Source organism: Pholcus phalangioides, unplaced genomic scaffold, assembly GCF_987345545.1.
Source record: "Pholcus phalangioides strain wild (caught in Gottingen) unplaced genomic scaffold, Ppha-v1.0 ptg000015l_1, whole genome shotgun sequence".
In the NCBI taxonomy this organism is placed as follows: domain Eukaryota; kingdom Metazoa; phylum Arthropoda; class Arachnida; order Araneae; family Pholcidae; genus Pholcus; species Pholcus phalangioides.
In genome coordinates, this window is record NW_028301608.1 from 55,989,333 (window position 1) to 56,006,043 (window position 16,711).

Genomic DNA, 16,711 nt, shown 5'->3' on the forward strand with positions numbered 1-16,711 from the left:
TGGAAAGAAGAACTGTGAAAAGAGGCTTCAATTTTTGATGTTTAGATTGAGAGAACGCAGGTGTTGGGGATGTGATGGAGGTGTTAAAATTTTCAATGGGATAGACCAGCGTTCTCGAACTGTGCGCCGTCCCACAAAAGGTTTTTCGAAGAGATTCTTTGTTAAATTGCTCTGGGAAACCGTGGATAAGCGTTTATTAGTGTAAGGGACGCAACGGGTGGAAAAAGTTTGAGAACTCCTGTGATATAGACCACGAGTTATTAATACACCGTCAATCGAGTGTTTCGATAAGCGGACACCAGTATCGATCAGTAAAAGGCAAATCAAGATTGTGTCACAAAGAATTTCTTTCCTACAAGGTTTATAAATGTAGTTTACCCTCAGGTTTTGCGAGTTCTACTACTATGGACACCTTTAAAACGATATATAATATCCATATTGGGATAATTCCAGAAGCTCTCCGTACTTGGATGAAGACAACCATGATTTTTATGGGCAGTGTATATTATATTTTTCTCAGTTTTTTTTAATTAATTTTTTCGTGAAGATCGCTTTTTCTAGGTTGCTGAATTTTTAAATATATTTGGCATCCATATATTCTGGATGGATATTATTTTTTTACATACTTCCTTCGGCAACTTATGACCATGGTTTTTGTGTTTGAAGATTATCGTAATTTCCTACGCAGAATCCGTGTATTATGCATTAAGAAAAATATTTAAATTTCTTAGTGCGTATCATCTGCAGCGTTTTTTGCTGAGAGGTTGGAATGAAAATTAATATTTAAAAAAAATGTAAAAAATAATTTTATCACGAGTAATAATTTTTCAGGGCGTATAACTAGGTACTAGTAGGGGGAAAAAATCAATATTTATTCGATTAACATGAATATAGGAATCCCTTCCATTACTTGGAATTTCATTATTGGTGATTGAAATTCGTACACGTATATTACGCAATGACATTTTTTTCTCAAAGTAGTAAAATTAGCATCTGTGGATTATACATAGGAAATTACCGGGGTACATCCGTTCATTCAAACTTTTACCTATAATAAAGGACCACAATATGATATGGATCAAAATGTTTATTAAAAATGTATTAAAATAGAAATCTCTCTCAAATTATTCAACCCTAGTTTAAACTTAATTTTACAGATCAAGATTTCACAGCGTATTCGAATCGCTTCTCAACAACTGCATGTAGGTCATCACCTACGCGAATGCAACCCGGTTTTATCACTCGACACAATGTGCCGAAACAAGGAGCGTAAGATAATGCTTTTGCCAGCTTCTTATCTTTTGGTATTCTAAACCTGGAAAACAAAAACAAAGATAATGTCAATAATGATCAAGCAACTGAAAAGACATTTTCCCAATGTTGACGATTTAATTATAACGGACATAAACATAGAATGAAAAAATACGGGTTAAACAGCTTTTCTCTCAGTACTTTTGTCAAAGACGACCCCTTGCTCAGGTTTTAGTGCTTTACCGCTCCTTATGCGGACAAATTTCAGCTATAATGATAAAAGTGTATTACTGTTTTTTTTAGGCGCAACATTCGCAACCCTGTCGTGCGTTCTTCGTTTTTTTCCTCTCTGATCAGCAGATAGGTATGATAATTTAAACCCAGGTGAAAAATACTATAGCTCTATCTATTATATACCGTACGTATATTTTTCCACCAGCTGCAATTAGACGAAGAGAAGAAGAAGAAATCAATCCGAACATTTCTTTCCCTGTTTTAAAAAATGTGGCAAAGGAGATTTCACACTCTGCAAATTTCTGCAGCTGAAGAGCAAGTTCTAAATTACAGTCAGATGAGGTTGGACTGAGGTCTTAGTCCCCGGCTTGTAATGTGTTAACGAAAAATAATACTTCCGGCAAGAAAAAAAAAACTAGACTGTCCCTGACAGCTCTATCTGCATTGGAAAAAAGAGATCGCGTAAAATGGATAGAACGGGAATTAGTTTTGACAAGGAGTGCTCTAAAGTCTCGGTATTGTGTCGAGCCTAGTTGCATAATTATATAAGATTATCTTTCAGATTTTTCTGTGAACATATGAAACGGTCAAGTGTGAAAAATTAAGTTTTTATTTTGGATGCCCCCCCCCCTCCTCCCCAGCATCAATAACTGAGTCAAATAATCTAATGTATATGCATATATATATGAATTATCATCATCATCATCATCATCGTAGCCCTCCACAGCCTTTGAAATCTATCTTCGCTTATGCCCAAAGTGGGTAATATCATGCCCCTCGCCGTGGTGAGACGCGATGGTTTGAGGCGGTAAAAGCTACGGATATAATATCGGATCATATGGGTTGGCTTGTGTTGAGGGCGATGAAATAATGTTTGGAAAACTTTGCTATAGATAATATGTAAACCAGTGTTATCCAGAAGAAAACTTTTGAAGGGTAATTTCACTCCTCTCCAAAATTTTAAGGGGTAATTTTGTGAAATGAGGGGTATTTTTTATGGAAAAAATGAGTAATACTTTATATGTATTATAGAAATATACGTACATAAAATTTGAAGGAGTATTTTCACTCTTCTATGAAATTTTAAGGGGTAAAATTGAATTTTGATGCGTGAATCACGCGTCTAGATGCTTAGTGGCCAACACTGATCCAAACGAAATTAGTAAGCTTGAATAATTAGGTTCTTACTTGCGCATCGAGTTCAATGGCTCCTTGTTCGTCTTCACACCAGTAACTGTATTCACTGTCGTGAGTGAGCATCTACGATGAGATTGATGATGTGTTAAATGTGGTTAAAACTATTGGACCATAATATATGATGCCTTCATACATTTGATTTATTAAAAAAAAGACATTGGAAAGGGTTAAGAATTTAGAGTAAAACTTGACCCTGTTAAGTTGGGCATGCGGCGACCACCCAGCTAACGAAATCCAGGAGCAACAGGTCGTAACGACGGAGCGAGAAGAAGCCATCTCATACGAGGGAAGGACAATATTTACGGATTGGTCCAAGAGGGATAGTGGAACAGGAGCAGCATACGTGGAGTATCAAAGGGGTGAAAGAGTCAAGTCCTGGAGAGAGAAACTGAGAGAGGGATGCACGGTATTTCAAGCAGAGCTGTGGGCGATCCGAAAAGCAATGGAACAACGGGAGGATAATTTGGAGAAGATGACCATATATTCAGACAGTAAATCAAGCTTGGAAGCTATCAAGGACGCTTTAACAAGACACGAAGATGCTAGAGCCATAAGAAGAATACTGAAAAAGAGGAGGAATGTAGCACTGATGTGGGCGAGATGCCATGTGCGCGAACGTGGAAACGAGGAGGCAGATCAGTTGGCGAGGGAAGCGACGAAACTGGAGACAATGTCCCAGGAGAAGATCCCTGCGGCAACGGTCAAAAGAATAATTAAAGGGCAGACAATAGTGGAATGGTAGAAGCAATGGAATGATCCAAAAACAAACGGACGGCTTATTCATAGAGTCATCCCAAAAGTCCAGTGGAAAGAACATTACTGGAGTAGGGAAAAGACAATCTTCTTCTCGGGCCATGGACCGTTTCCCACCAACTTCAAGCGTTTCAAAATTTCCGACAACGAGCAATGTATATGCGGAGTGGGAAGTCCAGTTCACTTTGCCACGGAATGTGTCCACACCAGTCGTTTCCACTTAGTTAAGGTATCCGACTACGTTGAAAACGTCATTTTAGAAGAAAATATGGATTTTCATTTTTTTATTTTTTATAAAAGCCCTATTTGTTGTGATTCCAAAACGGTCCTTCTTTTGTTTATATGATGCTTAGAATCAAAGTTACGTTCACTTTAGTGTTGCGTTTTTACATACAAGTAATACGCGAATAAAGAATTTAAACGTGTTTTACGAAGAATGCTATTTTTGACATTTTACTTGACTTTGTGACATGATTTGTAAAAATTGATGCATTGCATCCTTACGAATTTTAATGTGATATTTTGCTATATATTGGTAAGGTTATGAACCAAAATCTAATGTCTATCACATATATATTTTTTTGAATTACAGTGTTTTATAGGCAAAATGTAGGATGAAATTTCAAAAACTTCATACGTATTTAAATATATTTTAGTGTAACTTATGAACATATCATGCAATCCTTTAAATTCTAGTTCATAACCTGCAACATTACTTGCTAAATGCACTGTGAAAATCACAAAGCATTTCATTAATAAAAGTTTTTGCAATCGTGTTTCGAATATCACATGAATTTTGCCTAAAATTTGACATAAAAACGACTTTTTCATAGAAAATATAATAGATAGACCAAAATTTGTCACTGTTTTGACCATTTCGAGACACTTTCTATCAAAAAATGTATTTAAAGTTCACTACAGAACCATTTTAAAGAAAAGTAACAAAAAAGGTAGTCGGATACCTTAAGCCACGGCCACAATTGGAGAACGAGTGGTTTAAAAGAATGGCCAAGGATGATAAAGCACTCAGGAAAATCAAGGAACTGGTCGGCTTTTTGGAAGAGAACATGGAGTGGCTCCATAATAAGCGGACGGGAGCGGCAGATCGAGCGACGAGCCCACCTGCACCCAAGAGAAGGAGTGAGAGAATCAGAAGACGTCGGAAGACAGAACAGGAGACAGGACGACAGGGAAAAGAAGAATGGACTGAGGAGGAAAACGACGATCAAGAAGCAAACGATCCAGGCTCCGACTTCCAATGAGAACGAGGCGAAGAAGTAGGAAGGCAGGAAGTCACGAATTAGTCTTTAATTAAATAAGGGCGAAAGCTGTTCCTTGTAGGCAAAGGTCGCGAGGCAGTTTCCTTGAAACCATGCCGGATGAGCGGCTGGACTTTGAGGGTTGGGCAATGGCTGGCCAGGTGTCAGGCAGTTGAATGCATTCGGTGTGTTGTACACTTAGTATATAGTCGCTTTCGTGGTCCGGGGTATTTGGGGGTGACACACACTCATACTTCCGGCACAACTCAATCGGTAGTAAATTGCCTATGGTGATAGACCGGAGTTGTGCTCGGTTTGAATGAATGTTAAGTTGGGCAATTGGCTGAAAATTAAAAGGAAATTTAAAAAAATAAAAAAACGAAGCTATGATGTTACCTATTGCAAGGAGCTGTTGTTTCAAGCTGTAATCCACCAGGAAACATGAGAAATTTCCAATCGTCCTAATAAGAATTATTCGAAGATTTAGAAAAAGAAACACACAGTTACTTATCACGGGCTCTTTGGTTTGTAACAAAATTGTTTACGACTTTTTTGTATCTATTCATATTTGCTATTTATTCGAGGTTTGTACAAAATTCGTTATGTGTGTATGACAATCTGTTATTTCTTAAACAAAAAATATCAAAATTGATATGAAGTTATTTTTGAAGCAAAATATTGCTATTTCAATTACCATCAAAAAGAGATATGTGTAAAAGAGTGATACCTCAGAAAATGGAGGGCAGTATTCAACAAGTACATTAGGTCTGAAGTTCAATTCGGATACAGGCTCTTCCAACTTTTTATTCAGTTCTTCTAAAGATGACGTTGATACTATGTGTACTACATCTTTATTTTGAAATTTCACCTATAAAAAACATTATTGACTTCAGGGGAAAAAGTACAATATCATATTGCAAAGTATATCCGAAAAGTTTTCAGTGAGATTCTGTCGCATAAGAATTTATATTCCAGTATTTCACAGTTTTGATTTGAAAATCAGAATTAAAAATCCCTATTTTTATAAATTCTTCCAAGGACGTCATTTCAACTTTTTCCAGGGGAGGGGGGGGGGGGACAAGGAACATGTGCTCAATATATATATATATACCACTTTTAGTGTATTTTCAAAATCCAGGGGGGGGGGCAGTCCCCTCCCTGACCGCCCCCCCCCCCCAAATGACAGGCCTGGATTCTTCATGGAAAGGAGTGTGCTTGTTGCTTATGAAAGGATGACGTCCCTCTCCGCTATCCATACGAAGGTTTTTAACAACTGGCTGTTGCGAAGATGAATTTTTGGAGAGAAAATTCAACTGCCCCAGCGGGGAATCGAACTCACAAAGGCATCGAACCCCAAAAGACGTGTTGCTTTACTGACACGTCTTTTTTTTCTTTTTTGTATTATTTACGTTACATAATAAGAGCATCAATTCGTAAGTAAGTTTAACCGCGATACAAATGCTGCATGGCTGCAGACACCTCTTTATCCTCCTCCTTAAGTTTGACGGTTTTAAATGGAACCCGCTGTAATCCTATAGAAGAGAATGATCAACAATACTCTATATTACAGTTACCCAATCTTTTTTGTCCCATCGCCCCCTTCTTCAGAAATTTTTTCTCCCATCTCCCCCAACGCAATCTAATCCATAGGATCCTATGTTGCAACCGTAACCCCAACCGACCCATCTGGAATATTCCATCACCCCCAGGGGGCGTTAACGCCCACGTTGGGAACCACTACTCTATATATCTGAGACTCCTCTCTATCTTATACATTGGACACCCTCTGGCTTCTTATCTTAGACTATGTGAAGTATCAGTTTAGACTTTCTGCAAGTGCGAAAGCAAATTAACTTAGCATTATGATTGAACGAAAGTTGGTGAAAAAAAAAAGTTATTGATTAATTCAATATTGACATACTTAATTACTGTATTTAAATTTTGTAATTGTAAAATATTGTTAGTAATTAAAAAGATATTTTTTTTTGTACCTATTCAAATGGTTAATTGCGTGTAAGTATAGTTGTTTTTTCTTTTTGTTATATTCTTACCAGTTAAAGTCATCTAATGATGCCGTAAAATATTTATTTGTACTTGTATGCCTTGGACACCCCTTTAACTTGAACAGATTTCAATGGAACCTTGGGTATCAAACTTTATTGTATACGTGTGTGTATCCATGATATAATATTATAGGGGAAAAAAAATGATTTGTACATATAAAAATTCCATACTTCACGTTTATGCTTTCCACCAAAAAGTGTGTCGCCTTTATCAGAGAATCTTTTTTCTAGAGATTCGGAGTATTGAACGACTCGCACGTCAGAGCGATTCAGATACTTGCAAAACCATGCAGCAGCGGTGTCCCCACAGTCAATACCTCTCACAGAATCTACAATAACTCTATTTGAAAACCGGTGAGAAACAGCAAAATTGCACAACTGAATATAAATTAATGAAACAGAAAAAAGTTCAATTTGGAAGGAAAATGCAAGGAGCACTCAACAATAGTAATGGTTTTGTCCCTTTCTCGGGAGGGGGGGGGGGGTCTTTTTAAATTCATCTTTTATGAAAATTGGGAGAAAATCTTTATCCACACACAAGGTTTAGTCATTCTTCTAAGTGATGTTCCTAATTCTCGTAACAACGCATAAAATACAGTAGTGAAATCCAAAGTTTAATTTCAAGTACGTGTCTGTTTGAAAATTTAAGATCCTTTCTTTGCCATGAAAAACAAAATAGCAAATAGACACTTTTGTTTTTTTCCCCCTGTGTTAGATATATTTCGATGAATATGTGAGAAAATTTATGAATGTGAGTGGAGAAGGGGTCGGAAAAACCGCTTTGCCCGGGGTCAAATCAAAAGCGTACACAGGATCGGCCTAGAAGTTTCCTCGGTCCCATGCGTTTTTCACTTTTTATCGATAAACTCGATCAGCGTAACGATGGGCTGGTTAGCAAACTTGCAGATGACGCGAAGCTAATGGGAGGTAGTCGGGAATCCAAGAGATAGGGAGACGCTCCCCGACAAATTTGAATATGATTGCAGCACGGGCTAATGAATGAAGCATGACCTTTAGTGTTGATAAGTGCATGGTTGCTCATTTTGGTTCGTGCAACCAACGTTTCATTTACGAGTTGAATGGTACTGTTACGAAATTATATGTAAACAGTCATTATTTATCATGCATTATGTCATTTTTCGCCCAGCAGTTTGTAGAACTTTAGCTGGAAGACGCGATCTTATTTATAGGTCGCTCTCTCGGTTTATCACGTTTCGTCGATGTGAACATGTGTACGCTCCATGTGAACATGTGTACGTAGCTGTTCTGCAAAATAAATTTGTGTTGTCCGTGAAATTGCTTCGTACTTTGCTACTTCGAGTGTGTGCGAGAAACGGTATCCGGAACGTTATTACTATCCCAGATGCAACTGCGGTCACCGATTTGGGAATTCTCATTGACCCGGCTTAGATTTTCTAAACATTGTTCAGCGGTGGTTAAAAAATCAAACAGAATGCTCGTTTCATTCTTGGAAATGTCTCTTCGCGTTCTCCTAAAATCATTCGTCCGCTTTTCCGAGGCTTAGTTCGTCCTGGACTGGAGTGTGCCGTATGGTTTTTCAGATCATACCTACAGATACTTAGACCTGGTTGAGGGAGTCTGCTTGTTGGCACACAAGGCTTGAGCTATGAAGAAAGACTTGATCTCTTGAGTATGTTTACGTTGGAGGGAACACAGGTGTCGGGGGGATATGATTGAAGTGTTTAAAATTTTAAACGGGATGAATAGGATGGACCATGAGTTATCAATGCACCGTCAATGAACGGCTTTGACAAGGGGACACCAGTGTATCGTTTAGTAAGAGACAATTCCAGGTTGTGGTGTCACGGAGTTTTTCACTAACAGGGTTGTTAATAAATGGAATAACTTACCGCCGGGGATCGTGAATTCTAGCACAATTGGTACATTTAAAAAGAAGTATGATAGACATAGTGTTATATAAATCGAGAAGCTACCCATACTTTCTATAACTTTTAAATATTCATATATAATACTTTCTATAAATAAGCGAAATTCTGAAGCACGACTGTAAATTTAATTTCCATGTACCATTATTGATGTATACAAAAATAGCAATTGAGCTGGCTGATTACCATTTATAGTAGACACTTAAGTGTCTGGCGTTCATTGCTTGTTTCTGAGAATACGCACACGCGGCGAGTCCCAAAGAAACGGGTTTCAATTGTTTGAAAGACGATCACATGTCCTTTCAGAATTTTTTCTCCCAATGTTTTCAGCGTTATCCTGAGAAGGTGGGAGTGTCCATTGTAAGCATTTGGAGGGTACAGGTTTGCTGATAAAATACATAAACGGCGCGCACACACAAACACACAGTACGAGTTCTTTCGGTCATTCCCAGTGGAACTTTCTTTCATTGTGGTACTTGCTTGCTGGCTGTGCCGAAAACGTTTATCGACTAATGTTTTTCTTTTATCTTTAAAAAAAAAATACTATATGAAGCAAAAGGGCAAGCAAAAGGGCAATGTTTTCCCAATTTTATAAATCTAAGAAATTTAAACTGCAATTTTAAAATTCATTTTTTCCCCTCGAGTATGATTGGATTTTTTTAAATAATAGATAGAATTGTAGATGTAATGTTTCGAATTTTATAATATTTTGTATGTCTGTTGGGAAATGAGTTAATTTTTTTTAAAGGAGTCTCAGTTGTGTGAATTTCTCATATATGCGACGACGTTTCAACACGGCCTTTCTCAAATTCGTATAAATGAGGTTTCATAGTAGCAATGGTTATATCAATAAATTCGGAAGTTTGTGTGGTCGTACAGACATTTTTTTAGGGCTAATGTGCATCTCAATTCTTTATAGTATTGTGAAAAATTGAACATTGTTGGAGAGATGATGATTATCACGGTGTACTTACGAGCAAGTAATAATCTTGTCATCAGGAGAAATATCTTGTTTTATAGAAAGCTTCAATGGCTCTAAATTATCCGCGGTAATGATAAGTCCGTTTCCAGATATTTCCAGGTTCAGCAAAACTAATGATGGCTCCTCCGATCGAGTTACCATCGTTCCCTTGGCGTCCACAAGCATAAATGTTCTTGAAGTAAATTGAAAATAGTATAAGAAATTTTTTTCAACGTATTCTTCAATAAGAACATACAATTTGAAAATAAACACAACGAAATAAAAGCTAACGTTTAGTTATTCAATTTACCAAAAACGGATGTTTTTCACTTTAAGTATTATCTTATTGCTCAGCTGGCACAGTTACTGCTCGATTATACGAACCGACACGTGGTCCCACAATCTTTCATTCAACGTTTTTCTCATTTACGAACTGCTTAATGCTGAACGCCATTTACATTACGCACGCTCTTGTTGGGAGAAGGAGCTTGAGCTAGGAAGAGGGACTTAATTTTTTGAAATTTGTTCACATTGGAAGAGCACAGATGGCGGATGGGGAGTAATAAGATCGAAGTTTCTGAAATGTTGACATAACCGCAGGGACAGTTGAATTTTCTCTTTCCAAAACATCTTCGCATCAGCCAGCTGTTAAAAACCTTTAGATGGATAGCGGAGAGTGACATCATCCTGGGATAAGTCGCAATCTGGTGGCATTGTCAGCAGTGGCCTGAGTTAGGTCCGACCGTCCCTGTACGGTCCCGTGCACACGAGCTCCAAGGAAAGATTGAGAAATTCGTTGCCTCTGTAGTCTAGGGCGTTCACCCGGAAAGTGAAAGGACGTGGGTTCGATTACCCGCAGGGGCAGTTTAATTTTCTCTCTTTCCAAAATATATCTTCGCATCAGCCAGCTGTTAAAAACCTTTGAACTCACTAACTGCATTCAAATCACTAAAACAGATGTCTGTAATTACTTAAATCATGCAAATAAAATGTTAATGAGTTAACCTTTAAACTAACAACCCTAAAAATTTTAAACATTTGATTCTTCACCTCCTTTTTGAATGTTATCAGAAAAAAATAGAGGATTTTTTACCTGTCAAGTACGCCATTTACATGAACGCCAGACTTTTTCACTCCAATCTCACAAGGCTCAACACCTTTCAATGATTTAAAAGGATAGAAGATTACTTTTTTAACTCTAGCGACTCTTGTGTATGTCTTTTTTTTCTGCAGTTTCCAGATTACGAGTAATCCTACCAAAGAAGCTGTTAGAGCCGACGCTACAAGCGGTGCATTCACTACGATTTTTGTCATCGTCAGAATCTAGAGAAGAAAAGTTCCAAGTTGACTAATTAGACTATAATAAATATAATGCTTTTATAGACTTTCGAAATTTCACATAGGAGTTGTCTGAAATTTATATCAGAAAAATTGATTGCAAAATATTCGCACATTCAAAATACCGTAATTTTTAGTACATTAGCCCATTGGCGTGCGCAAGGGGGGGGGGGGGTTTGGGGTTCTAACCCCCCCCCCCCCCCCCAAGCCGAGATTATAGTGTTATTTTTCAGGAAAAAACTTAAACCCCCCTTGAGAAGGAAAAAAAAAATTAAAACACTCCGCCTTGTGAGAGAAAATCCTGCGTACGCCTATGCATTATAAGAAAAATGACTGAAGAAAAAAGAAAACGTTTACGACGAAACATCGTGGCTTTTGCGCAAAGGAACTTCGTATAAGCAGTCCGTAATTTTCATTCTAGAACTCAAAAACAATAACATGAAAATGCAATTACATGTTTAGTTATTTTTTATGTTAAAATATTATCATATATTATTATTAATATTAAGTTTTATTTTTTGAGAACTTAATTACACAGGACACACTGGAAAGTCCCTTTATTCTGGAATAACTCGCGAACCGTTGATCCTAGAAGCATACTTCCAATTGGAGGGAGGAAAAAGTATCAAAATAGCATGTAAACCCCAGATACGTCATTCATTTGATCATTTTTATCGCACCAGGGTCATTTTCTGCACACGAGGGCTAATAAGACCGGGACCTACACACTACAAACGTTTTGTGAAGATTCTTTTATAAAACTTTAAAAATAAGTTTATTGGGGTTGCAAATATTTATTTTTTAAGTTGTTATTGTGGTAAGAACACAACCAATAAGTTTATTGGTTGAATTTTTCAAGTTTTACAAAAGAACTTTCACAAAACCTTTGTTGTGTAATCCTGGCCTAAGTATTAATTAGAATCACTTAAAGTCAAAGCGTTAGAAGGAGAAAGATTATTAGATAGGCCACGGCATTGAATTAGCCGCAAGAGCTAAACAAATTTTAAAACCATATACGCTATGGTTTCACACATCACGAGACACTGTTACGTGAATAAATATTTTTGGCTACAAAATAAATCACAAAAGCTATACGGCTTTTCAAACTGTATAATAACGAGAAAAAAAAAGAAAAAAAAGAAATACGATTTGCGTTAAAAATTAATTTTATAAACTCAAAGAAAAAAAAGTTGCAGTTGAATGACTATGTTTGATACTGATTTTTTTCGAGTGACAAAAATATACAGAATCAAGAATTTCGGTACTCTGTAACATAAGAAAGTGCCTTGTTTCTTGGAATAAGCACCGCAACTAATAATTAGTTGCAAGTTATACAATGGTACTCATAGAGTCAATTTCTTCAAGATTGTGTATTTCATGTAATAGCATTCAGAGTATCTCCATTTGCTTAAAATAACAACTCGAAATTTTTCTCTTCTGGGTACTTAAATGCTTGCCAAATAAAGGGTTGAGCGCCACAAGTCTCCAAAATTATGTTTTTAACAAGTAAGAGGTGGGCAGGCCAAAATATACGGAACCTAGAAGCTTTCACAAAAACCTTCAGTATGGCTGGATATGCACAAAAGTTATAGTACGTCAATACCAGAGCCGTAACTAAGATTTTTGTGAGGACGGCGAAGGGGGGGGGGGGATGGAACAAACATGATTTTGCCGGCCCCCGCCACTGTAAAACTCATTGATTTTGTAAGGGTATTTTTCTTTCCTAAAATTTGTCTCCCCCCCCCCCCCCCAGATCGAGTTCCGGCAATGGTCAATGCCCTATCATCAGTGAAATTTTTTTTAGGTGATGAAATTAATTAACTGTTGTTTTCTTACTGCCCTTACCTTCTAAATTGTATCTATATACTTATTCAAAAGGTAAATATTTTGTCCGTTCAAAAGTGGAATAACTGGAGAAATGTGTCTATATTTTTTGAAAAAGAATAAATCGCATAATTCATTCTATCGTGCCTTAAACTACATAACATAGAGGAAAAAAAAATAAGTAGCTACTATATAAAAGCACTTACTAGCGCTGTAAAATCACTGCAAGGAGCTCCACTTAACTCGTATTCGATAACATTACATCAAGCATCGAAGGTGGTAACAACTCTCTCATTGATAAAGGACAAACAGAGAGAAAGAAAAAACCAGTTGTGTTGTGTCGTTCACTGATATGAAAACCTACCCAGGTAGTAATCTACTACTGTTCATTACGTCATCCACTTTCTAGAATCTGACAATTATTTTTGACAAGTATACAACGAAGAAGACTCGATAGGTATTATGTTGCTTATTTTTGTCTTCCTGTTAGTAGATTTTCCTTCATTGCGTTTTTTTCTTCTTCAAATACAATATTAGGCACAAGCCGAGTTTGTTCTGAAAGCTGAGTTAGAGGAAGGTTTAACCAAGGCCTAACTGGGGACTTGGGCAAAATAGGTATTGGGGAAGGGAAGGGAGGGGAGGGGGGCTCGACTGTGGTGATAGAGGTTTGGTATGTCAGCAAATACAGTACATGTTGTTTGTAAACACAAAAAAAAGGTATACACTATTTTAAATAAGAAATGTAAAATTTCCCATGAAATATCTCATAAAAAATGTTCTTTTTCGCACTCTCATATGAACAAAACCCATGGCATCGACAATGTCATCAAAATCTAATTTTTGGGTCATCTCAGCTTAAATACACAATACATCTGAAGAGATGATAGTTTTTCTTGTAAGAACTTGAGCGAACTGATGATTTTATCATTTTTAATGAGAACGATCTTTCTCTAGAATAGTTTGATATTGACAACTTCACCAATGATGATTCAATGCTGTCTCACCAGTTGGGAACGTCAATTCTAACACTCTAGTGTTATTTAAAATTTGTGACATCGTGTCATCAACCTGAACCAAGGATGAAAATTGTTGCAGTTCGTCTTAAAAAAAAGTGTTTACAAGATCAGGTGCATGAAGTTTTGCATTGCAAATATACAGAATCTTCATGAAGATATCAGGATTTCATGTTGATCAAACCTCCAATTGGCAAACGCATCCAAATAGTGTGTGGACCTCAGATACCATACGTCATTCATATTGAATTGAAAGATATTTGAATTTTCGAAAATCGCTGAAAATGAAGAACCCATAAACTAACGGACCATCCCATTCTACGCTTCATATGCCGTTCTTTCCCTCATTTTTCGCAATATATCCGAATTCAAATATCTCAGCGAATATTGCAATTAGAAACGTGGATTATTTTTGTTGTCGAGAGTTTGTTCAGGAGAGATAGAGCAACAACTTTCGAATAGAGTATTTTGGAACATGGTGTGTGTGGACCAAATAAAAAGTGCTTCCATTTTTTATTTCAATTACTACGTATTATATGAATGACGTCTGGGGTCTACACGTAACTTTGGATTCTTTTCCTAAGGGGCCATTCAAGTATTTTATGTCAGCATCGGGGGGGGGGGGGTGGGAGGTTCGGATTTGCTGACAAGGGCGGTTTGAAGGTTGCTTACGTCATCAACCACCCCATATATCAACCACCCATATAAAAAACATATATGAAGATATGAAATATTCTAAGCTGCTGACGGGGGGGGGGGGGGAAAGGTGAAAAATGGCTGAAAATTTGCTTACGTAATACTTGAATGGCCCCTAATAGGAAGTATTCTTCTAGGATCAATGCTTCGCGAGGTATTATACAGCATAAAGGGACTTTATGCATTCCGTATTTGTTACTGCCAAAGCCTGAATCATGGCCAATTCGCGAATTGACCGGGAGTTTTGGCTAAAGTCAGATTTGGCGAAATGATTCAGGTTTTGGCTGGCCAATTCGCGAAGTGGCTGGAAATCCCTGGCCAATGTTCGATGTAAGACGGTTCGGTAGGTGCCAAATCCATTTTTTTCATCGCCGACGTGTGATTACATGGCTATATATATACTAGCTGTATTTGATTCCATGCGACGAGAGAAGAAAACGAGAAATTTTCTTGGGAATAAATATATTTTAAAAAAACCACAGAGTCAACGCTCATTTTTACGAACCCGTACGGACTTGGGAATTAGTTCGTAAAATGGGAGAGACAATGACAAAATGCGGGAAATAAAAAATGAGTCTTAATTTGGCGATTTCCAAAAAAAAATTTCATCGTAACATTTTGTGGTGGTTTCAGTATAATCAATGATTTTCTCTCCGATTCTTTTCATTCACTGGTGAAAATTGTATCCACCGCTGCACTTTCTCCGCATAGTATCCGAAAAGTTAGGCCGTGTCTTTTCATGCATTTCTGCAGCCCCATCTGATCTTTTGAAATCCTCTAAGTTTTAATTTGAGACAAATAATTTCGCTGGTTGTTTCAAAAGATTTCCGTGGTCTAACCCAATTAGAAAGTTGTTTTGAGCACACAGAGTACCCGTAAAAAATAAGTTAAAATTTTTATTTAAATAACTATACAACCCCTTGCAACATGAATGACATATCTGATGTGAGTACTACGCGCTATTTGGGTACTTTTTCTAATTGGAAGTATACCTCTAGGATCAACGGTTCTCCAGTAAAATGCCATACAACCTGTTAATTATGCAACCGTAGCCGCCGGAACCTAGGCCATATATATTCTAGAAACCTTGGGCCATTTGACCACTACCTCCTATATACAGGAGGTATATAGGAGGTAGTGATTTGACTCCCCCCACCCAATAAATTTTGTAAAAGGTCTGAGCCTCCCAATAATTTCTGAAAAAACAATGCCTCTTCCCTCTCATGCCTACGCACCCGAGTCCCGTATATACGAAAAGGCCAGCAACTTCAGCCTCCCCCCTCATTGTTTTCATCATGTCGGCCCCTCTGTATGCAATCTATATATTGAGTGAGTAGAAAAAAGGAAGTTGCACAAAACTTAATTTAGGTGAATAGGCTTCGTAGGTTTAGTGTAATTATCTTTTTTAATGTCGCGAGGGCGGTTCGTAACATAATATAAATTAACCCTGCAGTGCTCGCGTAGCGTCGGAAGAGACGCCAGGCGCATTTCTTTTATTCACTGTTTTTAAATAGATTGGCTGGCTGACTTGTACTTCCATCTACCTTCCTATATTAATTAAATACTAATATCTAGAAATCATCAACATGGCTCCAGTTTGATTTCATTGTTAGAGGTTAACGAATGTGCACTTATAGAGTCTAGACACCACGCGACCTTATTCGATTCTGATAGTAATACAACATTTATTTCATATATTTTTAATTTTTATTGGCAACAGCTGCTCTTAATAGTTATTTTATTATTTTTAGATCCAACATGACGTCACAGAAAACATTCAATCTGGAAAACGAACATGACTGGATAAAAGTATTATGTATGCTAATGGAAGATGAATTTTTTGACACACTTCCCTCAAACTTGTATAATGTATAAAATAATTATTCTATTTAATTTTACCTAAAATTAAATCTCTTTTCTATTTAATAGTAAATTTTTTCAACAGTGCAATAATAATTTTTCAAGTTGTATTTGCGTATGTTGAATAAAGTAAAGAATGTGACGTACTGTAAACTGAAGTTTTGTGATTTGTGTTTACAATTAGACAAACCACAAACATATTTAAATTACTTACAAGTTATATATTGTTTGAATTTTACTTAGTTAATCTGTTTACAGTCATAAATTTGAATTGAATGACCTAAATATATATATTACTAGCACAAAAATATACTTAGCGTCTGTGAGGCGACGGTTAAATGAAAACATACTTAAG

General features: G+C 36.9%; 1 protein-coding gene across 1 annotated transcript; it reads right to left on the bottom strand.

Moving 5' to 3' along the window:
• Positions 1-1,072: 1,072 nt before the first annotated feature.
• LOC149076260 (mitochondrial amidoxime reducing component 2-like) lies at positions 1,073-13,117 on the bottom strand. The gene is made up of 8 exons (XM_089243828.1): positions 12,994-13,117; positions 10,719-10,948; positions 9,639-9,818; positions 6,929-7,097; positions 5,422-5,562; positions 5,091-5,155; positions 2,674-2,745; positions 1,073-1,315 (listed from the first exon to the last, which is right to left on the bottom strand). Exons 2-8 carry the CDS (start codon positions 10,937-10,939, stop codon positions 1,159-1,161), a joined length of 1,005 nt encoding a protein of 334 aa, XP_089099954.1. The 5' UTR covers positions 10,940-10,948; positions 12,994-13,117; the 3' UTR covers positions 1,073-1,158.
• Between the last annotated feature and the right edge of the window lie 3,594 nt (positions 13,118-16,711).